Source organism: Strix aluco, chromosome 4 (assembly GCF_031877795.1).
Source record: "Strix aluco isolate bStrAlu1 chromosome 4, bStrAlu1.hap1, whole genome shotgun sequence".
NCBI classification, from domain to species: domain Eukaryota; kingdom Metazoa; phylum Chordata; class Aves; order Strigiformes; family Strigidae; genus Strix; species Strix aluco.
In genome coordinates this window covers 102,999,993-103,023,357 of record NC_133934.1, presented here as the reverse complement: position 1 = coordinate 103,023,357, position 23,365 = coordinate 102,999,993, and the positions used below count along the sequence as shown (strand labels likewise).

Genomic DNA, 23,365 nt, shown 5'->3' with positions numbered 1-23,365 from the left:
GGTGTTTTATCTTCACATGGAAAAGTAATGTGTCTGACTGCTACTGCAAATGCTAGGTGTGAAAAACACACCATGCGTCAAGGGAACGAGCACACTGTCCACCAGAAAACCTGATTTGCCGACAAAGGGCAGTGGATGCCCTCCTGAGGAAGACACGACTTATCGATGTTTCTGGAGTAGAAGTATTTACAATTCTGTGAACATCACTCTGCAAGTGGGGCTGTGGACTCGGCTTTCTAAGACACATCTTTTAAGGCGGCTTTTTCTGATGCAGATCTGCCTAACTCATAACTTCAAACTGTCCAAAGGAGAGAAATAGAGCTGTAATGACCAGCTTCAGCTACAGCCAGATGATATCCCTCTCAGCCCTCGACTTGTCAAAGTGGCAGCATTAGACTTGATAAAAAGGCTGGATGTTCAGGGTCTACAAATACTTGATTCTGGCACAGGACCCTGTGCATACATGTACACGTAAATAAGAAAGAGAGGGAAAAATCCAAGAAAAATCCAAGGATTTTTGTACACCATGGCTTTTACATGACAAAAATGTGTGAGCAGTGCAACAATGTAGCAATAATGTTTCCTAATGCATCCAAATTTTGTAACATTGACATTTTGCTGTTGAATTAATCTTGCATCTCTTGCTGATTATTATAGCTGCTCTTATAGTTTACCATGCCCGATTGATTGCTCAGATAAGCATTAAGGGATTAATAAGATTCAGAATTGTATGTTATTAATTATAACCACACTTTAATATGAAGCGTGTACCTAAATCAAATAAAGTCCTTTGACAATCTGTATCTCACCACGTATGAATATATCTGATGTAAAAATATTGCTTGGCTCTCGACAGGGCTGTCGGGGACTAACTTCAGAGGACGAGACCTGTGCTTGGTGTTACGCGCTGGGGGTAGATCCTGCGGGAGTCAGGGACAGCAAATGTGGGATACGTGACCCGCTCCCGCCTGTGTCGGGGCCTGGAGTTTGCAGCTCAAGCAGCACTAGCGGCTCGGGGTGCCTGTAACCCTGACGGGATTCGCAACCTGAAGGGGAAGAAAATAACCAGCGTGGGTTTTGCCTTTTATGGGGGTGAAATGTGCCGGGTTCCAGCTGAAGCGATGGAGGTCCCGCGCCGTGACCTGCCGCCGTGCCACGGCGCGGGGCTCCACCGGTGTGCGAGCGGCGTCCCGTGGGGCACGGCCCCCCCTTCCTTCCCGCGGGGGGCCCAGGCGGCCGCTGAGCCCGCGCGGGGGGGCGTGGGGCCACGGGGCCACGGCGCGCGTGGGGCAGCATGGGCCGCCGCCGTGCGGGACGGGTGGCTGGTCACACGGGTGGCTGCGGGGTGGCAGAACTGGCGTGGGGCGCGATGTCGGTCACCTCAGCGACACGGGTTAGGCGGGGACGCCTCATCCCGCAGAGTTTCCAGCCCGGTTTGCCCGCAGACAGCGTCTCTCCATGATGTGTCTTTGCTGGAGTTTGGGCTTCTGTGGAGGCGCGCTTTGTTTTTTTCTTTGTTTGTTTGTTTAGCAAATCGTGGGCACGTTGCGGAGTTGAGTAGTTACTCACTTTCTGCTGTTCATGAGGCATTTTTAACTGAAGGCATGCTGTTCCGTCAGGGACGGGCTGAAGAGCGGTGCCGGCCGGTGCCACCGAAAAACGGTTACGCCAGGGCAAGGCGCATTTTCGTTGGGAAGAGAGGAACGAAGTTTGTCACGGCTTGACGCACGCTGTCGCGGCGTGGCACGGAGTCGCCGACAGTCCGCGAGGTGTTTCCCACCAAACGACCTGGCGGGCCCTATGGGGTAAATAATTAGGGAAATACTATTTTATTAGATGAACCTTTTAAAAAATAGTGCGTTCCTCGCGCAGAAGAGCTGTACCTGCCGCCTAATGAGATACTTCCGTCTGGTGCTGAAACTGCGGGAGGCAGATATCAGAGGCGGCAGGAGAACCCCGGGGGGGCATCGGCATACCTCACCTGGACTAGCCCAGCAGCCCCGGAGGCCCGGCGGGGCGGGGCAGGGCAGGGCAGGGCGAGGCGGGGTGCCGGTGCCCCCGGGGCCGGGGGGGCCGCGGCGCCGCCGACATGCGAGGGGAGAATTCCTCAATGGCGCTGGCCACGCCCACTCCCCGGGGAGGCGGGGCTCGCCGGGCCGGAGGCCACGCCCTCCGCGCGCACGTGTAGAAGCCCCCGCCGCCCGTTCCCCGCGGGGCGGCCACGCCTCGCGGCAGCCGATTGGCTGTCTGGGCCGTGGTGGGCGGGGCGATCCGAGCCGCGCCGCGCCGGGCGGGCTCCTCCCACGTGCGGCGGCGCCGCGCGAGCGGGCGGCGGGGCGAGCACACATCCCGCACGTAGCCGGCGTATCCGTCCGCGCGGGGCCGGCTGCCGCCTCCCCCAGAAACCGGGCGGGGGCTGCCGGGCGCCCTCCCCGCACGGCCCGGGGGTTCCCGCGCGCTGCTCGGGCAGCAGCAGCAGCGCGGGCTCCGGCAGCACCGCCGGGCCGCGGAGGGCGGCGCAGCCCAGCCCGCCGCGGCGAAAGTTTTGCCTCGCCTCGCCTCGCCTGGCCTGGCCCCGCGCCGCGCCGTGGCGGACCCCCTGCCCGGCTCGGTCTGGAGCCGGCGGCGGCTCGGTGGGCATTGCCGGCGCCCAGCGGCGCGCCCGTCCCCACCGCGCCATGCCGCTGGGGCACATCATGAGGCTCGACCTGGAGAGAATCGCCCAGGAGTACGTCGTGCCCTGCTTGCACGACATCGGCTTCTGCTACCTGGACAACTTCCTGGGAGAGGTGGTGGGGGACTGCGTGCTGGAGCGGGTGAAGCGCATGCACCGCGACGGCGAGCTGGCCGACGGGCAGCTGGCCGGCCCCAGCCGCGGTGTCGCCAAGCGGCACCTCCGCGGCGACCAGATCAAGTGGATCGGGGGCACGGAGGAGGGCTGCGAGGCCATCAACTTCCTCCTCACGCTGATAGACCGGCTGGTGATGCACTGCGGGAGCCGGCTCGGCAAGTACTACGTGAAGGAGCGATCCAAGGTAAGGGGCCGCGGGACTCGGGCCCACCTGCACCCCCCCCCCCCCCCCGCCCCGGTAGCGGCTCCTGGCTGGACAGACCTGCCTCGCAGCTCTCGGTGGGACCTTGCGGAAAGTTTCCACCCCCCCCCCCCCCTCCGTCCTCTGTGTCGCGTCCTCGCTGTCCGCGGTTGTCTGTGGCTCGGACAGCCCCGCCGGGATGTCCCCGCGGCACCGCTCCGGTGGCGGAGGCGCCGTCCGCTGCGCAGGGGACGCCCGCCGCGGGCAGCCGCTCGCCAGCCGTGGCTGGGTGCGGAGGTCTCGCTCAAAACGCGGCCGCGGGGCTGCCCGCTGCGGGTCCCTCGCCTCGCCGGTGCCGGCAGCGCTCCGGGGCTGCTCGCCGCGGTGCCCCGTGGTGCGCCTTCGCCGGGCTTCCCGGTTGCCGGACCCCGGCCAGGCCCTTGCCTGTAGCCCGGTGTGCCACCGGAGGTTACCTCGCAGCCCTCGCGGGGGCTGCAGGTGGCACCCCACTTCCCGGCGGTGGGGCCGGAGCCCGGCTGCACCCCGCGGCTGGCTGCTGCGCGCCCCGTCTGCGGAGAGCGGGGACCGCCAACGCGGGGCGTACCCGCCAAAACAGTCTAGCTGTGACCATGACTTTCCTTTGGAGGGGTGTTTCAGGTGGAGGGGAAAGCTCCCGACCCCCTGCCTGCGCACGTACACGGCTCGGATCCGATTATTTGGTTGTTTGCGCCCCTGTGATAGTGTTATCCAAAGTAGTTTCCATGGTCCAACTCATGCCAGCATCCTACAGCTGAAGAAGTTACTGTCTCTGTGTTGGGTATGTGGCATAAAATAAGGGATGCTCAGTTTGGGCACAGCAAACTTTTTTTTTAAGAGGAGAGTTGTGTTTTCTAGGCTTTCTTGCTCAGAAATGGAGAGGACACTTTTATTATAGGACATTTATATTATAAGCATATTTCTCAATGAAGCTTATTTGTACTTGCAATGTCATTACTTCACTTTGGGGTAACTTTGCTTTCCTTCTCTGTTTTGCTGTGGCAAAGTGAACTGTCTTGGAACTAAGTTTGCTTCATTGTCATGAATGCTGAAAACATTCCCATGTCTTTATTTCTGACCTGAATTATATAATATATAGCACATTCTCAAAACATCCACTTCTTTTAGGGATATGCCAGAAATGGAAACGATGAAACTTTTAAAAAATCACAGAAGTGAAAAGTTAGGCTTTTCTTTTGGTCCTAACTGGCACTGAACTAAGGGGATGTGTGAGTGGTACTGAGATTAGTTTTTTTCAGAGAAGCTGAAGAAATCCTATGGTCATGTTTACCTGATGCTTGGGAACATCTTAAAATCTGCATGCACTCCTCTGCACACTTCCACACAGTGGTGGGAATAATAAAAGGTTGAAACACTGCTCCTGTGCTTAGCTCTACTGAACTACTGATCCATCTGTTCACTTAAAGCTTGAGTAGATTTCATTTAAAATGTAAGTAGACTGGATTTCACTTATTTCTGGTGTTAGGAGGTATAAATAACCATTCTGCTTTGGGTTATAACCATTCTGCCTTTAAGGTCATCCTAGTTCTTTCTCTGTGCAACTTCTGCTTGCCTGATGACTGCTGAAAGTGCATTACTGCATTGCATTGCTGACTACCTGTGGAGGGGGGAGAGGAATAGGACCTTATGTTAAAGTTGGGCTGGAGTGAAAGGAGACTTTCAACATTTTTACAAGGTATTTGGAGAAGGAGTCAACTGGATGCCTGAAGGTTGTTGGCACTGGCTGTGGAGAAGGGTCTTTTGGGGAGTGACCTTGGGTTGTAGAGATGATTTTAAAACTGAGTTGTGGTGTTCTTGCAGTCATTTTTGTACAAATAGTAATAACAGAGTACAGAACTTGTTTTATAAATAGATACCAAGTTACTCTTTATAAAGAGAGACTTTTGGCCCTTGTGCTTTAGCGTGGAAGATGTCAGACTCCAAACAGCACATGGAAGTGCTACGCAACAGTCCAGGACTGAAAGGGACTCAATATTGTTTGTAAAACTAAATGCGGGGGAACTTCCATCAGAAATTAATAGTAACCAATCTCCTTATTATAATAATAAGTACCATGGGTATGTAAGGCCCTGGAATAGCAGCTGCCGTCTGTAAGTGAGATATGGGATGCCTTCAGCAGGAAGATTATTCCTGTGACTCACCAACTGACTATTGCAGTGCATGCAGGGTTCCCACATCACTTATAGACTTCTTTCTTCCACCATTAAACCTGCCTGTTTTGCTTATCTTCTAAAGTCTTGTGAATGCATACACAACTCACAAATTTAAATTCAGTGTATTTTTATTTGCTAGATTATACACATAAATGGATGCCCAGAAGACTTCCACAGCTTAACATTTGTAGGGACGTGGGTTGTTTCTGAGCAACTGGACTACAACTTCTTAGCTGGACACGTGCTGTTATAATTTATTGTTTTGGGATATAGGTATTGGATGGAGCTAAGAGTCCAGAGCAATTTGTTTAAAGTGTAAGCCTTTGGCTACGTGGTGACTCCTCTTGTCATGGAAATGAATCTATGTAATATCAGCCTCATCATTATTTAGAGGTTTATGTTTTTAAACCAATAGTATGACTTTAATCTTCAGCCTAAGTGCTGGAAGAAGGGGACAGGTTTGTTTAGTAAATGAACTTCTGTCAGCTTACTGTCTACTTAGTGTGATGTGCTTCATGTTTTTGTAGCTATGCAAACATAAGAAGACAAGAACAAATTATGTCCAATAAAGGAAGCTTTCCTTGTAGCTACATGAGAGAAATGAGTCAGTTAGGATTTTGCTGTTTCTAAATGAATTTCAACAGTATTACAAGAAAGTTAAGATTGCATCAAAGAGAATGGACAGAGGTAAAGTTTTACAAGGATACTGGATACTCTTAAGAGCGTTTGGTTGACATATGAGGGCTGATAATGAAATGTAGCATTTCCATCTTTGCAGATCATTGATCCAAATCTATCTTTGGAGTAAGTTCTATTTTAAAATATTAGTTGACATAGTTGAATGATCAAAATTACCAGAAAACGTTCTTCTAAAGGACTCTTCTGTTGACAGACCCAATGCACTGCTTGTTGGCTTCTGCATTCTCCTCAGCTAGAGTTTTCATTTTCTAGTAAAATAGTACAATGGTTCCCCTTTTCTAGTAGGTAAATGGTTAAGGATATCACTGAGGCATTGCTGACCTGGGCTTGGTGGTCTCCTCAGAGTGAGAAGACTTACGTTTTTGTGCAGAGGGACGCTCTGGCCTGAGGACAGAGATCACTCTGGTTTTGAGGGCCTGTCTCCACTTGCTGAAGCTTTGATGCTTGGTGGAGAAAAGTTGGCAGGTAGTTGGGGCGGGGAAGCAAAGCTGCAGCTTGATCTGTGAGGCCAGTCACCTGAAGTGCCCCTGGGTCAGGTGATGCTCCGGGCACTGCCTGTGAAAGGGTGATGTGCTGCAGCTTCTGACTCCTCAGGTCCCAAAGTCCCTTCTTGGAATTAGTTGGCGTTGAGGGGGTGCCCTGTAGAAAAACCCCTATATTATAAATAAATAATTAAAAGCAACAACATTAAAAGAAAAAAAGACAGGAAAATATTCCAGAAGAGAAGCTATTTGAGAAATTTCTCCTTCAAGACATGCAAGACATGTGAAATGCATGTTTTTGTTTTGTTTTTTAAATTAGCTGCAGATGTGCCAGGTGCTGTGGAGTTTGGGATATCCATCCCTTTGGCATCCTCAGATGTTGCAGAACCTGGGGAGTCCTGGGCCCTGGACGTTACTCCTGCGGGCGGCAGGGGCCGGCGGCCAGCAGGAACTGGGTTGGCTGGCCGGTGTGTGGAAACGTAAAAGCTGTGTTTGCAGCACGATGGCTGGGTAGCTCATCTGCTGCTGAGAGGCTGTGCCTACTCCCCCTTTCATGTTCTGTCTCTGCTGGTGAAGGGCAGCTCTCCCTGTGGCCAGGCAGGGTCCCAGTGTGATGGTGTGAAGTCGTCAGCACCTGCTGCCCTGGGCCACCTTGGCTGAATCAGCACTTGAAGTGGTGTGTTGGCCCCAACGGGCGAGGGGTGGAAGGTACTTTGAACTGGCGTGGCTGTGCTCTGTGTGGACTCTGCACCCCGGTCCTGACAGTAATGTGTCCCACTGTGAGTCACTGGTACCCTCTTGGGTGCCATCATGGGTTGAAAACCATGTCAGGGCTCCCTTTGGGGACCTTGAGCTCATCTTGCATCAGCTGGACACCAGTAAGCCCTGCTGGTTAGAAAATCAGGCAAAAAGTCAGAATCCTAAGAGTTTACCTGTGCTGAAGGAAGCCCATGACTGTTGTTTTTAGCTCAGAACTCGACTGCTTGCATTCAGGGTCAAGTATATGGCCTGAAGTTAAAAAAAAGTGCTTTCAATATAAGATTAGTTAATTTAGAAGTCCCTGTGGGATGTGAACCCTTGTGAAATCTTGCTTCAAAATCTCTATGTGGGCCTTTCACTTTTTTATGGGATGTTTTCTGCATTCTCCACTTGTAGCCACACCACCTCCCTGCTTGCCACACCCTGGTGGGGTCTGTCTGACTGTCACAGGAGAAGCAGGTCTCCTGTGGTGGCACTTCATGGCTAGAGAGCATTTCCTGAAAACCAGAGCAGGTCCTTCTGCCTGCCACACAATGGGGTGTTCTCAGGTAGGTTTTGAAATGTGGGTCTGTCTACCAGTTTGTTACTAAGATTTCTGTTCCTGAGGATTGGTGAAATGCATGAGATGTCACAGGCTTGGGTTGAGGGGTTTTACTAAGTCCCTCATAACTCAGGTAATGAGGTGAGATATCTTTGCATTTATGTATGAAGAAAGAGAAGTTCTGTTCTACAGCATTCAAATTCTATACAATTAAAACACAGAGTGAAATGTTGCATTTTCTGATTTGAGGTGTGGATGTAAAGAGAAGGATAACAGAAAACTGGCTATAGATCTGAAGGGCAGTACTGCTTATAGACATATACTGGTTTGTTATACATTACGAAGTATTTTTGATACTTGCCTAGCAGCATGCCTTGCAATTAGTTTACAATGGGAGGTCTGATGAATACCACCATCCAGAAGAAATATGCATAATTTCTCTTTCTTCTAATCAAATGCACATGTTCTGGCATAATGGGTAAGTTCAAATCTGTTCTTCTGGCTGGCTGCCGGTAGAGTCCAGAGCCACTGGAACTGTAAATACAACAGACAAGTCGCTTTATGATATCAGACTGAGGAATTCAGCATTGGCACAGGTCCTAGAGTGGTTGCTTTGGCTCAGTGTCAAAGCTGATGTTTATATCTGTGTTTGTCAAGCAAGATTAGTTAGCCTGGTTAATTATACACAGGAATGTATAATTTTTACTTGACAATCAAAGCATTAAATGAATATAAACCTGGGCATACTAGCTCTTGTGGGGTTTTTTTGTCTTCATCAAATTATTCTCAATGACTTTTTGAAACTTTCAAAAGATACTTCTTCTCTGGAAGAGGCACTCGGGGAGTCTTTGAGATCACTTCTTCACCTAGCAGGGACAGGGTATTGGAGAAATGGGTCAATATTTTACAGACAGCAACGCACATATCTGTAAGTGGGTTCAGAAGCATGGGATAGCCTCTATGGAATGGTGTTTGAGCTCATACTTGGGTGTTGAAGTTCCAAGCAGTTTGAATTTGGTACTTGTTATGTATCATCTCTCTTAAGAACCTGACTAGTGCACTGGTAGACTTATTCCATGGTAGGCAGTGGAAGAAATGCGCTGTCTTCAGTGTGTGTTACGCTAGAGCCTTTGGCAGCTGGGTGGCTGCTGTTTGTGGTCCTTTCTCTTCCTGTGGAGAAGTCTGTAACCACACAGTCTTACACTGTGTTAGGAGCCTGTCCATGTGCTTTACAGTCACAGTAGCAGAGAAAAGCAGAAGGTGGCTAATCCTGTAAGAAGGGAAATAAGTCTGAGCTCTCAGGCAATGTAAAGAGCAGAGCGGTCTGTTTATCCTGAGTTTGTGCACGTGTTTGTGGCATCAGGGCAGGTTGCTTGACTTTTATATTTCTGTAGTTTTGCAGTCAAGCAGTGCTTAATGAGTCTTACTAGACTCTGGAGTTACACAATGATGGCAAAGCAGTGAAGTTTTCCACAATCTGTCCCATGCTGGTAGTGCATTTTCCTCAGTACCTTCTTATCCATTGCCATGACTGCTCTGGTACCAGTCCTTCCCAGCACCACTACATCAGCTCTTAAAGCCAGAGGCTTGCAGTGGAGGCCCTACTGGTGTGCCTGCCAATATCCCTATTACTTTCAAGCCCTAAGTAAATATGTGCCTCTCAGTTTGTTTTTGTATGAGGGTTTATTAAATGTCAGTGTAAACCTTCCACAACTGTGTGGGGAGGGAAGGGACACTGTACTACAGGTGGCATTAATGCCTCTGGGTATGGGGAGTGTTTGTCCTTTGGCCTAGTGGGGGTGTGTACAGCATTGCAAGGCACAGTATCCTTGGGAGAGCCACCGGGAAAATGGCAAGATTCAGAGTTCAGTGCCCCGTCTTGCTGAGCTTGCGTTTTGGGAGGGAGGGGAGCTCGTCCTTGCTATTAATATTTGTACACAGCCTTTTCCCAAGGTAATTATTAATGAATAATTCAGTTCATTACAGCTCACTGCTAATAACAGTATACATTTAAATGGAGATGCATTGATGCTCATAACAGTGATGCAGGGCAGCATGTACACAGTAAAAGTGAACTTGTTTCTTTGCATTAAGGATTCTAGCTGTCTGTGTTAATCCCAGTGTATTTATTTGATTTCGCAGTAAACTTCTTTCTTTGAGTTCCAAACTAATCTGGATGGTGGCTCAGTGTAATACAGCCTTACCTGCATGTTGCTTCCTGAGCAATTTGCTTGATTTAGTATGTGGAAACATCTTCTCCCTCCTCTTTCTCCTAGGCTGCACAGATTTATCTTTTTTTCCTGGGGTGGCAGTGGTGGGGATGTTCAACAGCGTCTGTGCTCCCTCAGCAATTCATTTCCGTATGTAGAAGGGATGAGATAGGGGGAGAAGATAAAACTACAGTGACCCAAACGTGAATGCATTTTTAATCGGATGAAATCCTGATGTTTGCTGAACAGACTTGACGTACTTGAAAGAGATCAATAATTTGATCAAATGTTTTAAGATGACTCTTACAAAGTCAAATTTTTTTTTTTTTTTAAGAGGTATTCACTTTTTAAAAAGTTTTTCCAGCTCCTGTTTCAATTGGATTGCCTTTTCCTGTTGCATAATAGGTCAGGGGCAAGTGGTCCTTTGGCACCAACAGGCCACATAGTGCTCATCCATCTTGCAGTGGATGGCCTGTGAGAATGAGGAGGTCAGGAGGGGAAGTCTGCGAGTAAGTGTTGCCAGTTTTAGATTTATGGAGAAGGAGGATGTGTGCATACCAACTTGAGGGAATTTGAAGCCCTGGGTTGGATTTATCATGACTGTAATCCTTCTGTCATAAAGCTGAATACTGAAACAACGTTGTTAGAAAGCTGCCAGCAACACAAGACTCCCTAAGCTTCTGTGAAAGGGTTTTATTGGATTAGTAGAGGAGCTTTCAGGTAGAGGTGTTTTGGGAACTGCTTCTGGTACCTGTGCCTAGGGCAGCTGATGGCCCCTGTGGTGAGCTTCAGGATGAATAACTGATGCGTTTGCGCAGAACATGGAGGGGCTTGACAAAAGATTTTGATTGATGCATAGCATTACATAGCAATTTGTTTTAGACCTTTTATTGCTTTTCAAAGAGATGACAGAGTTGGTCAGAAAAGCAAGGTCGTGCCTCTAGCTCTTCAGGCAATGAGGTGGAGGAAGAAAATGGATGAAGGAGGCTCATGCCAAGTAGACTATCCATCTCCTACTGTTTAAACTATTCAGAGGCATGTCATCCCATCAGCACACCACTCCTGACTGTTCCTACAAGTGATTTGGAGAGAGCTGTAAGCCCCATTTCCCCTCCATCACTCACTCGCACGTATGCATATACTATCTCTTAGTGACAGAAAGGAGCTTTTCCCTACAGTCATTTTTCTCTTGTCATTGTGTTTTGATAAGATTAGTAGACAAAGAAACTTAGTGCCACTGTGCAAAGCACTTAATAGAAGGCAGTTGATCAAACTACTTGTTGCTCTGGTTTTTCACAAATAAAGTAATGCAAGAGATTTTGCTGACCATAATGGTTCCACAGAGGCTTACTAACTGTTCGTGTCACCAGCCACCCAGTTTAAAATGAATATAGAATATATTGCAGGAGTACAGCAGAGCACACTATCTGCACAGAGTGGAAACAGTTTGTCCAAAGCTTTGTCAGCTGGAAATGGCAGGGTAGCCACGTCTTTTGCCAAACATCAGGGAATTGCATCCTACTTTGTAGGAAAAAGATAACAATTTTGAGTCTCATCTATATCTAGTTCACATGAACCCTTTGGTCACAATAGACTCTTTTCTGTGCTTTCATTTTGGATGTGAAAATCCAAACAATAAATAGGTTTGCATTTTTCTTGTCTGTAAGTCATAGTAATAATAATCATTGCTTATGTCAGTCTTGTACTGTAACTTTTTTATACAAATTGATAAGGCAAGTATTTTAAAAGTTTTGGCCTCAGGTCAGCAGTTCACTTAAGTACTTTTTTTAAAGACTTTCAAATCAATGGGACTGAAGCACAACCTTTGGTACTTGGCTTAGACTATGCTAGAATATGTTTAGAAAACTTCAGGAAAAGTTGCAGTGATTTCTTGTGCTGTTCCCAGTCTTTGTCTACATTTTGTCTTGGATTTGAAATACGGGGCATCTTTTACATGGTGTCTTGGGAGGGAGCAAGGAGCCTTACTTGATGGAAGTTGTAGATAGCAGTTACAGTTTTTATCTGACCTTTGCAATTGACTGTCTTTTGTGGTAAACCTGTCTTGTATCATTAGCAGTAGCAGTTATTCCAGTAATGCATACAGGGAGATAGGTGCTAGTCAGTGCAGGCTGGGGAATGCCACTCTGAATGGGAAAAGCTTGGGGTGCGAGGCGCTGTTGGACAGGGGCTCTGAGAGTGTGGATGCTGGCATGGAGCTTCCCAGCTGCTCTGGGGCTCCAGGGAGTGACTTGCACGGAGCTCATCGCTGGACTGTGCAGGTAGAAAAAAAAGCGCAGAACCAGGGGAATTTGTGAGAGGAGATAACTGAAAAAAAAAAAAAAGGGGGGGGGAAGTGTCAATTAGTCCTCAACTTGTCTGTAACTGGGTTGTTAACAGTCTTAGGGTGTTGTGCTTGCTGCTGAAGACTGTGTGTAATTACACCTTCCCCTTCTGATTTCCCATAGGGAATCTGGTAGAAGTGGTTTGAGAAGTGGAAAAAAGGAGAAGCTTCACTGTAAATGCTGTAACATTCCTGCTGTTAAGACATATAAACCATGGCATATGACTAGATGTGCATGAACAGAACAGAGTCCCTCAGGATGTATCGATAACTCTGTTCTTTACTGTATTCACCAGTGTTTCCACTTCCCTAAATTAACTTGTCCTGTTGTTCATTGTCTGTGGAGCATGTGCATGGTGTCTCTGAAGCAGGCCAACAGGAAGGGTCACTGCCTGGTTAACTGTTTTGCAGACTTCCTCTTCACAGAGGAGCATTGAGAGGATTTGCGAACACTGGTCCTCACTTCCAAATTTGCTATAATACAACATTTGATGGTGGTCAAAGGCTGAAGTGTCAAAGTTGTGCATTTTACCATTATATTTCTCAATGCATAACTTGCTGTCTAACAGGTGACCCAAAGTCTCAGTGCCAGACTGACACTCAGTGATAATTTCTTGGCAAGGACAAAAATGTAATTGACTTGGGGTTTTTTGTTTGTTTACATTTATCTAAGATGTATGCAACTGAAATATATTTTTTTTTTCTTTCTTAGTTTACTTTTGTCTTTCGCTGGCACTTTTTTAGAAGCCTGTTTTGCTGCTTACCCTCCACAGAAGCTATTGCTGCTAATTTTGAGCTGTATTAGTTCAGTGTCTTGGCTGCAGTTAGGAAAGGTGCTGGTTGTGCCAATGGTGACCATAGCTATGGACAGACATAGTACCTACTTCACCCCCACACCTAAATATTCATATATACCCCTATAGCTCTGTCTTGCCACCACATCTCTGTCCTGCCTTCCCCCTCTGGGTTTCCCACCGCAGAGAAGCACTTGCGCCCCGCACCTCTAGCAAAGCCAGTTGCAGCCCCCTCACTAAGGGTTTTCTTAACCCTCTTACCACAGCCTGTCATGCCTGTGCAGCCACCATCTCTCATCTCCATCCCAGGAAACAGGAGAGACTGAGGGATGAGAGCTGATTCCTCTGGTTGCCCAGCTGGCTGGCATCCTGGGAGAGCAACCCCTGTCCAGCCTCCAGCTTGGCTCAGTCCTGGCTGCCCCTGCGGTGGCTCTGAGTACATGCTGCTCTCGTCACACTGGCTGCCAGAGAGGAAAGGTTTTGGAGAGGAAGAGGAAAAAGGAGGGAACAGAGCCAGAAAGACCACTCCAGGCTTTCTGCATCCTCAGGAAACATCCTGAACCCACACCAGAGAGACCACCTCCCTGCTCAACAGTTGCTGTACTTCCTGCAAAAACTACCTTAAATGCCGAAGAACATTATTACTTTAAGACCCAATCCTGAACTGGAGAAACCTCCCAAGGGCCGTTGCTGCAGTGAGTTGCAGCGGGAATGGCTGGGTAAGGCTCCAGAGGGGACTGCAGCGGCGCAGAGCAGCGGGTGGGAATGGGCGGGAACGCCGAGGCATGGCTGTGTCCCTGTGCAGGGCCGCTGCCACGGCCCGAGGGTCGAAGCCCGTGGCAGCGGCCGCAACGCAGCCAGCTTGTAGGGTTGGTCTCTTCTGTCAGGTGGTGGCAGCATAAATCCGTGGGAGAGGCTTGACCAGGGGAAAAAGAGAAGTGGGAACTCAGCAGCCAGTGTTCACTATCTGCAGTGCGATGCCCCACAGCTCGGTTTAGGACCAGGCTTCCTTGCCTATGCTATCTGAGTTGAGAGCTGTAGTGAATAGCTTTAAGATGTGCAAATGTAAGGCTGGAGCTCAATTTGTTGTGTGCCTGTGTGCATGTCTGTGTTTATGCATGTTTTCTTTGTTCAGAGTTGCCTAGTTTCTGTCTACGCACATCATACTGGTGCAAGTACCAACTGTGTAGATGGTGGGGAGGGCAGGCACTGCAGCACTTAGAAGGATTTACTTATTTTTTTTTTACTAATACATTTTTTATTGCCTAACCTTAGAACAGCTGTATAGTTACAGTATTACAAAATGCCTTGAATCCGAATAGCTTGTTTCCTGAGTGGAAAGATGTTGTGTCACTGTATACACATCCATCCCCTTTAATTGCACCCACACTGGAGAGATTGCACAGTTGTAATGTACTCGTGTAGTCAGAGCAGTACAACTTTATGTGCAGGCGCAGCCTTAGAGGTAAAGACTACATGTGTTGTTTAAGCACAGGAGAAATTATTTCTGATGGTAATTTAGTATAGGTAATTTTAATGAGTTTTACCCATAAATATTCATTTACACAAAATCCTGTGCAGGAATAAAGGTACTGTTAACTAGGCAAGATCCTCTGAAAAGGTGGTGGGGGAGCAGAAGATGGGTGGGGGGTGAGTGAGATGGCTTCCTTCCAAAGTTAACATAGGAGATAACTGGTCTCATCAATTAGCCTTAATTTGGTGCTACTGCTGCGATAACAAACACTTGAGAATGGTTCATCTCTCTGTTTATGTAGCGCAGTAATGTCTTAGCAGCCACAGAAGCCCAGACGGCTCTGACAGTTTTGGGAGGACCCTTGAGGCATATTTGGGGTACCCGCCAAGTGTGACGGCACTAGTCTGAACCCTGCCTTCCTGTCTGACAGTGGAGAGAGACTTTCACTGAGCCAAAGGAAAACATCTCCCTGGTGTGGTGCTGCCTCTGCTGTGGTGGGAGCGTGCAAGGCCATGAGAGGTGTCCCATGCGGTGGCCCCAAGGAGGGACTGTGCTGCACAACTGGGCCCTCCCTGTCCCCTTGGCACTTCTGCTTCAAGGTGGTGGCTTGTCACCTCCTCTCTGCCTGTGGGTGCCTGGGGCTGCCCCCTGTGAGCCTTCAAAGCAAAATGCTCGTGGGAGGTGTTTGGGGTGCTGCCTACCATGCGTGAGCTGATAAAAGTCTTGTGGGCAGTGTTGCTCACTTGCATTGGGCCACAGGCTAAAAATAAATGAATAATTAATTGTGAAAAAAGGCATGCTGGCCAGCTTGGGCAACTGCGACACCAGCAAAACACAGTTTGCCTGTGTTGTGGCTGTCTTTCCTGACCTTTATTAATGCACCCACAAGAACATCAGAATACATAGAGATCTTTAAATGTTGCAGGAGAAAGAAGGTGTAATCCTCTGGGTGATTAGAAGCAGAATTGAAAAGGTCTTAAGCGCTGACAAAGAATGAAAGGCTGGAATATTTAAGGAACTATGAAATTATATTTCTACCACACAGATGAGGATACTCTGCAGAGGATGTCTGTGCTGGTTACCATGCCTTTATTCCCCGCTGAGAACCAGAACATACAGGGACGGTCCTTACAGATTTCCTTAATGAGCCTGCACTTACTTACGAATTTGCTTTTCTGTGGGGGTGGCGCTTGTCACCGTGTCCCCCGGGACTCATTACAGGGGACGCTTTCTCTATCTGCATTGATTGCTTGGGATGCTTTCTCGTTAGTGCAGCTCGTCCAGGTTTGGTTCTTGGGGGAGAGGAGGGGACTGAAAGAGTTTTCTGGATGATGAAAGAGGGCTTCAAGAACAGGCAAAAATAATCCTAAAATTTAATTAAACAGTGTTTGTGGGGGGTTTTTTTGCTTGTTTTGTTGCGTTTTTTTTTTTTAAGTGTGGGAAATAAGCGTGTGTGCCTGTGTGTGCAGCAGGAGAGGGAAGCAGACCAGTAAGAACCAGAACAGAGAAGTGCCTTGAGCGCCTGTGTGCTACAGGCTTGGGCTTCCCCCCTCTTTTTCCCTCCACAGCCTCTCTGTGAAGTGTCCTCTGGAGTAAAGTTTGCGTTTGATCGCCGATGGCCTCACGCTCCGCACGTAGCACTGTCGTTAAGCCATCATCGCCCTGGCCTGAAGCCAGAGCTCCCCGGCGCAGGGCCGGGCGGGCTTTCTGAACTGACACAGCCGTTATTGATACATTGATGCACTGCGCATGTTTACAGCTGCTAATTGGCGACTTAATCTGAATATCCTTGACTGAACTAATTCACTGGCAATAACCTTTTAAATCTCGGGTCCTGCCGTGATGGTATGCCAGCTCTTCACAGCACGCTAATCTCTACTGCAACTGTATTGTGTTTGTGTGTGTGCAAGGCACGACGATCCACGATCGAGTAATGCTGCAGCCTAAAATGTAGTTTTAGGTCAGAGGAGGATGTAAAATAAAAATCTTACCTGATTTTTATCATTGAGAAGCACTGGGGAACTGAAGAAGAGCGTTAATTGACACACATGCAGAAATATGTAGATTAATTAAACATACAAGGAAAGAGGTTAATCCTTTTAATTATTAGAAGAGACAAAGATGCTCACTGCAAGGACAGTTGTGATCCTATGGCAATTTTAGATTTGTTTCCTTAAATTTCATTATTCTGTTTCCTCCTGTCTGTGCCCAGAGGCTGAACACAGAGAATTTGGGAGGTGGTGTGAAAGCAAAAGGTGTTATTTTACTTGGCTGCCTAGTACTCCTTTGTCCAGGAAACACAAGTCAGATTTCTCTCCTTGGAAGCCTAGAGAACTTCTCCTTCAGTTGGGTCCTTTTGTAGTTACCTAAATTGCCTTTTCACTTTAGGATCCCAGGGAGTATCCAGCAACGGGGACAGCTCAACAAAACTCAGCACTGTCTTCAAAGCTTGGTTTGCAAATGCTCCCTATTCTCTTCGCAGTCGTGGACGTCTGCCGCTGACACAAGGCATGGCTGTTCCATGCCTTCCCACTTCACAGCAGCACTACCCTGGCAGCCAGCTTGAACTTGAAGGGCATCCAGAATTATCTCTTAAGTGGGTGTTCTTCTAAGAAAAGAAATAAAAAATAGTCACAAGCTGAAGCTGTCCTTCATATTAATAGGACTCTTCGGGCCATGAAAACTAAATTTCGTTGCCAAACATTAGAAAAGCTTCCTAAGCCCCATTGCAGATTTGTTTAATAGGGAGCTCATTTTTAAAGCAGCATCAATCTGAGATCTAGCTTCCTTACAGACAGATTCCATAAGATTTGAAAGCTTGTTAGGGGCTCCTTGAGCTACCACTAGATAATGTGACAGTCATCAATGGCTGTGTAGCATAGAGATAATCCATGAACAGAGCTTTCATGGGTAGTTCTTTGTTCCTAGCCTTAGTTCTAGAAGAAGTTTAATAAGCAGGAACAGCTTTCCATCTTATGGTAATTAGAATAATATCAGGTAATTATAGCCTTTTGGCTTATCTTTGCATCTCTTTCCTGCAGATGAGAGCAGTAGTCTTTCCCACAATTCCCACTTTCAGGCTGTTCCTCAAAAATTCTCCAAAATGTGCCTCTATACACATGGAAAAAATAGTCGAGCTACGATAGTGCATGTGAAAGACCAAATAAAATAAAAAGGGAGAGATGAAGCTTCCAGTTCTTGAAAGATCTGAATCTGATGATCAAGGTCACATACATTCAGGGAGAAGCAAGTACCAGACCACCTGGCTAAAATGCTATTCATGGAAACAGGATTTTTGTACAGTTATAAGTACTTTCCCAGAAGGAAAGGTATTAAAAGAAAAAAATATGTTGATGGGCATCATAAAAACAGCATTGTGCTCCTGAGATGAGAAATTTCGAGAATGAATGTGTTTTCATTTGTGTGGCTGCATCTCTGGCTATAGAAATATCTCCTCCGTTCCTATAAAATTTTCAGGGTTGCTGATAGGATACAAAGATAAGGAGTAAAAGTAGCTGTGATCATGTCAATCTGTCGAAGTGCTCTAGAGATGAGTTGCCTACTCATACAGGGTTCTATCAGTCTTTCATATCTTGTTTGCCATGGCTCGTTTGACCCTTCAGTAGACACTTGTCAACTGCATCCAAGGTATCTTTGTTGTGTAGGACTACTTCTGCGTGCTACTAAAGGAGGTATTCAGCAAACTGTGCTTGTAGCTGAGTTTGTGGAGTTTGGTCTGCTTTGTGTTTAATGAAAGAAAGTAACTGCCCCGGGGTTTTTATTGTTATTTCTGTTGTCTTTTTGGATGTCTTCCATATGGTTTTGGTTTAGCCCTCAATATGAAGAAGAAAGTTGAAGTGAAAAGGTGCAGGTGTCTTCCCATGCCAAATTATAGGACTTTCCCCAGTGTTTCTTAATTTGTAAAAATAGGATCCTTCCTCACACAGCTTTTCCTGTCTCTTGCCTCCACCTGTGAGCAAGTAGCTGATCAAAGAGGAGGTGGCTAGGTTTAGCTCCATAAATCCAGCTCTTTGATTGAAGACTGATAATCAAGTTATGGGTGAGGAAGTGAAGTACTGGTTTCTCGTGCAATACTGCCACTGAAGCCCATTTCATGTTTTGCATGACTGAAGTGATCAGGGTTTCACCCCCCTCCTTGGAATTGGTGATTTCTGTTCCAATTGGCACAAAGCTAATGTCTCTGACTTTTTTGGTGTTTTAATATAATTTTCCCTCTGTTCCCTCCTGTCTCTACAGAGTATTAAATCAGACCAATTTTCCTAGTTCATGCTCCAGTATAGCAATTGTTTTAACTTTCATAAATTCAAACAAACTAATATTTAATAATGTTCATGAATATTTTATTCTTAACCATTATAAGCTACATGGTAGAAAACACTTGGGTGCAACTGGGTGCAACAAGAAAGTACTTAAGAAACACCCCGTTGTGCCTGTGTCAGACAAGCCTCAACTGAGAATCTCTTGTCTTTGATCATGAAATGTCAGACTACTTGTGCTCTTTTAATGTAGAGCATGTTGTGTGCCTTCCCCTTTCTGACTGTACAGACTCTGTGTGTCTACAAACTAAAATCAGGTTGAGTACAATATGCACTCAGACCTCAGTCAATCAAGTGAATCCTGGTAGTCCTCGTTTCCTAAAGTCTGGTCAAATGATTTTTGTTTGCACTTGAGAGTTCAGGACTAAGAACCACATATTGGACTGAAATTTGGAAGTGTGCAGTCAAATAAAAATGTAGCTGAAAGCTGCAGTAGCTATAGCACCATTAATTCTTATTAATACCTTGTTTTTCTAGAAAACCATCATAGTGATACTGTAGATCAGTATTGCTTTGTGTCTATATAGTACCTTTCATCTAACAGACTTTACAAGTAATTTCTGAATTTAACTATTTGATGTATGAGCTGTACACAGAGATGATCTACCCTAGGGATCAAAAATAGCAGCTGTTCAACAATATACAGGACAAATCTGGTTCCGAAAATGGAAGTGCATATTGCGGAGTCTTTAGCTTAATCTGCAAGGGCAGTTGGTGTTGGCAGGATAGAGTTACGCAGGTCAGAATTTTCTCCGCTGGTTGCAAAGGTCATACTAGTTCTGAGAGGAAAACACAGGATCAGTATAGGGTTACAATACCACCTATACAGTCTGCACTAGGAGTATACTGGGGCCCTGGCTTGGTGTTAGTAGGCACACGGAGAGCATCTCCTTCTGGCCTGCTGTCATCTCTGCTTCCTATTCAGCAGTGGTTGTTTCCATTTACAAGTGTCTTCTAGCTGAGTCTCTGAAGCATTTTGTTCCAAGTATTGGTCCACTCCAGTGCTGCTTATTTAATGCAATGTAGCAGAATGATGCCTCACAGCATGGTCCTGGCTATCAGCTAAGAGAATTTGTTTTTCCCCTTGCTAAGAAGCACTGGGAGGCAGGGAAAAATCCTTTCTATGGAACTGCTTTGTTTTTTTTTTTTATCTGCCTCCAAACTTTGTTGGTGTATTGCAGTTTGACTTGCAGATTTCTCTGGCTGACTTTAGTGTAATACTTAAACTGAATGATGAATAACTTATTTTTGCAAGCTTCTGTGCAATGCAGAATTTGCTGATGATTCCTGGCTCCTTACTAAAGCTGGTAATTACTGCTTGTTTAACTGGTGGTTGATTTGCACCCTCTTGGGAAACCTAACATCTCTAAAAATGACAGTGCAGAAACTGCAGTCTTGATGATTTGCTTTTCATTTTCCAAGTTTTGTAGGCTTTAATTTATGACTGTCAACTAGACCACCAGAGCATTGGTCTTCAAACTATGGTGTGTGTGTGTGACTGCAAAGTTGTGCATCTGTATATCAGTTTTTAACTGTTCAGCTGTTAAGGCAAACTCATCTATTTTAACTTAAAATAAGGGGAGGTGTGTTGCTGAAATTTGCCCTGAGTGCTTACAGTGGGAAGTTAAGCCAAGTAACAGCCATCATAATGAATTGTATTGCAAAAAAGTTAGGTACATTCCTGCTCATTACTGCCTGCTATAGTTAGTTTAGGTTTGGAGTTGCTTAATGAAGGGAGATGCTTCCAAAAATGGAGTTTTCTCTGGACACAATAGCTGAAAGTGTAGGAAACATTTTTACTGACATTCCACTTGCTCACCTGGTAAATGGTTTATTATGATCCAGCCTCTGGCTTTTGTAGCTAGCCCATGCACTAAACTGGCAAATACCAGTGTTCACCAATTACCTAAATTAAGTCTGGGTCATGCATCTCATCTCATATTTATTGTTTGCTTTGAATGAATCAAAAAGTAGTGCTAACAGCTGGAATCCCTGCTGAGGCCAGCTTCATGTGCTCTGGAGCTGCTCCAGCCAGTGCTCTGATAAAGCTTGATATCGTTTCAACAGGCTCTAGGAGAATCAGAATGATTTCCCTTCATTGTTTAAGGTTTCATTCAAATATTTGCCATGTCAGGAAAAAGGATATTTCACTTCTGCTTTTCTCCCTTTGCTGCTGCTACTATAAAACTTTTTCTCTTTTTTTTTTTCCTTAAAGTTAAGCTAAAGTGTGGCCAGTGCTTTTGGATTCTGTGGGAATTGTTCTCTTCATCCCCAGTGACTCTGTGCTTTGTGGTTGTAAAAGGTGCATGCTGTAAATAAATAAATAATGCATCAATGTCTCGGAGTCAAAGCACACTTTCTGCTAAAGGAACATATTACGTGGGGGAGACCAGGGAAAACTCTGGCCTTCTGCCCAGATTTTGGTAGTAAGCAAAGCACCTAAATCCCTCTAAAGATCTGGCCTGCAGTCTGTTATTCTTCAGCAGCTCTTTGATTGTGGCATTAAAAAATAGTAGTAATATTGGATTGATTTTCAGACAGTTCAGTAATCTTGGAGTAATGTCTGCTCTCCAAAGAGAGACTTCCTTAAGGCCTCCATAATTTGGTGTTGTACATCGACTTAAAAACGAGGTATTATCAGTCAACAAAGTTTTATTCCACTGTGCATCATCCCTCTGGTATGATCAGCAGAGCTGTGCCATGCCAGGCCTCGTGCTGGCGGTGTAGGCGTATATCCGCTCGGCAGCAGCTGTGCACCCTGCTCTCCCCGCACAGCCCTCCTCCCTGCCCAGCTGCTGGAATCACTGCCCCCTCTCCTCTGCGCTCTCAGCTCCCAGGGTCACCTTCCCCAGTGTATGAGGATCAGGTTTAGCAAAGGGTTACTATCTTAATTGTTTGGCCTAATTCAGGTCACTGTGTATGGGATGGGTGAAGGGTGCACTCATGTGAGCTGTTTCGCTAGCAGCTGGGATGGGGGATGCACGAAGTGGGGTGTCCTCGCCAGTGAGGGTACAGTTCCCTCAGACCATTTGTACATTGAAGGTGCAGCTGACTTGTGGTAGGCTTATGCTCCTAACAAACTTGTTTCCAGGTCTAGGCTGTAGGCTGGCCCTTACCGCTTTTATCAGGCTGATAGTGAAATGTAAGTTCAGCTGTGGAGCTGTTTGTGTAACAGCAGAATGACAACAGAGCAGACAGGACCTACAGCATCTAGTCAGCTGCCAGGTGAGATGGAAGAGGGTTTATTACTTGGAATTAAAGGTACTCACTGTTGCTCAGCATAATCTCCTGCCCCTGCAGGCCACCAGCCCCCAAGCAGCTGTGGCCTGAGGTGTCAGGGTGAGGAGCAGGCTCTGGTGACTTACTGGTGCCTGCAGGTACTGGTGCTTGTGGGGAGGAAGGAAATTCATACATGACTTGAAATGCAGAGTGGTATTTTTGCAGCTGTATTTGTACACCTGTCCTAACTGGCTGACTCCTGTGAATAGATTTTGCTCTTGATAGCAGAGGGTCCAAGGGATCCATGGCACTGGGCGTGGTAACTTTGGTGCTGGTCTTTGCTGACACAGTAAAATTACCTTTGTGATTAAAGCAGCATGTGCTATACTGTAGCTGGTCATGTGTTCCATGAGAACATCATGGTTTTAGTATGTGCTTGGAAGCAGAAAGTACGACCTCTGGGGTTCCTAGATAAAAATTTCAATTGCTCTTAGTAAAGTCTATGATGTCAATCTTCAGTGCTATCAACTGTGCTTGGGCAGGTTACGGGGGGCAGGTCATGCAAGTGGTGCACAATCACATCCTCCTTCTGTGGGACAAGCATGTACAATACTCTTGTATCCAGAGTTAGGATGATGTGGTCTGAAAGGATGGAAAACTAGATGGGTAAAAATCTGATCGGATGGTTGAGCTTGGAGGGTGATGGGTAATCAGTTGTATTATACCTAGAGGCTGGTAACAAATGGAGCACCGCAGGGATCTCTCATGGGACCTGACCTGTATCAGTAACCCAAAGTAGATGGCAGACTGCACTCTCATCAAGTGTGATGACACCAAGCTGAGAGGGACCAATTGATGCACTTGAGGGCAGAGCTGCCACTGCCACCGGAAGGGAGCTAGACAGGCTGGAGGAATAGGCCAACAGGAACTTTATAAAAGTAAACATGGGCAAATGCAAAGTCCTGCCCCTGGGAGGGAAGAGCCCCTTGCAGCAGTACAGGCTGGGGAGCAGCTCTGCTCCTCAGGGGAGCCTGGGGACTCTGGTGGTCTTGGTGGGTGAGCTGAACATCAGCCTGCAGTGTGCCCCTGTACAACAGCATCTGGGCACCACAGGAGCACAGCATGTAGATTGAGTGGAGTGATTATCACCCTCTCCTCAGTCCTAGGGAAACCACATCTGGATACTGGGTCCAGTTTTCCAAGCAAACTTAGCCCATCATCTCCCATCACTTTTGCTGCTAATACTGGCAAGCAATGAAAGGAGATG

At 46.9% G+C, this 23,365-nt stretch overlaps 1 protein-coding gene and 1 long non-coding RNA gene across 2 annotated transcripts in view; one reads left to right on the top strand and one right to left on the bottom strand.

Moving 5' to 3' along the window:
• Nucleotides 1-726: 726 nt before the first annotated feature.
• On the bottom strand, nucleotides 727-2,047 carry LOC141922409 (uncharacterized). The gene is made up of 2 exons (XR_012622979.1): nucleotides 1,884-2,047; nucleotides 727-1,798 (listed from the first exon to the last, which is right to left on the bottom strand). It is a non-coding gene; the product is annotated as an uncharacterized LOC141922409 (long non-coding RNA).
• Nucleotides 2,048-2,341: 294 nt separating this feature from the next.
• The window catches only part of EGLN3 (egl-9 family hypoxia inducible factor 3), a 30,052-nt gene continuing 9,028 nt past the window's right edge, over nucleotides 2,342-23,365 (top strand). The window contains exon 1 of the mRNA XM_074824599.1: nucleotides 2,342-3,035. Coding sequence (XP_074680700.1) covers nucleotides 2,679-3,035 — 357 coding nt within the window. The 5' untranslated portion in view covers nucleotides 2,342-2,678. The remainder of the gene's footprint in view (nucleotides 3,036-23,365) is intronic.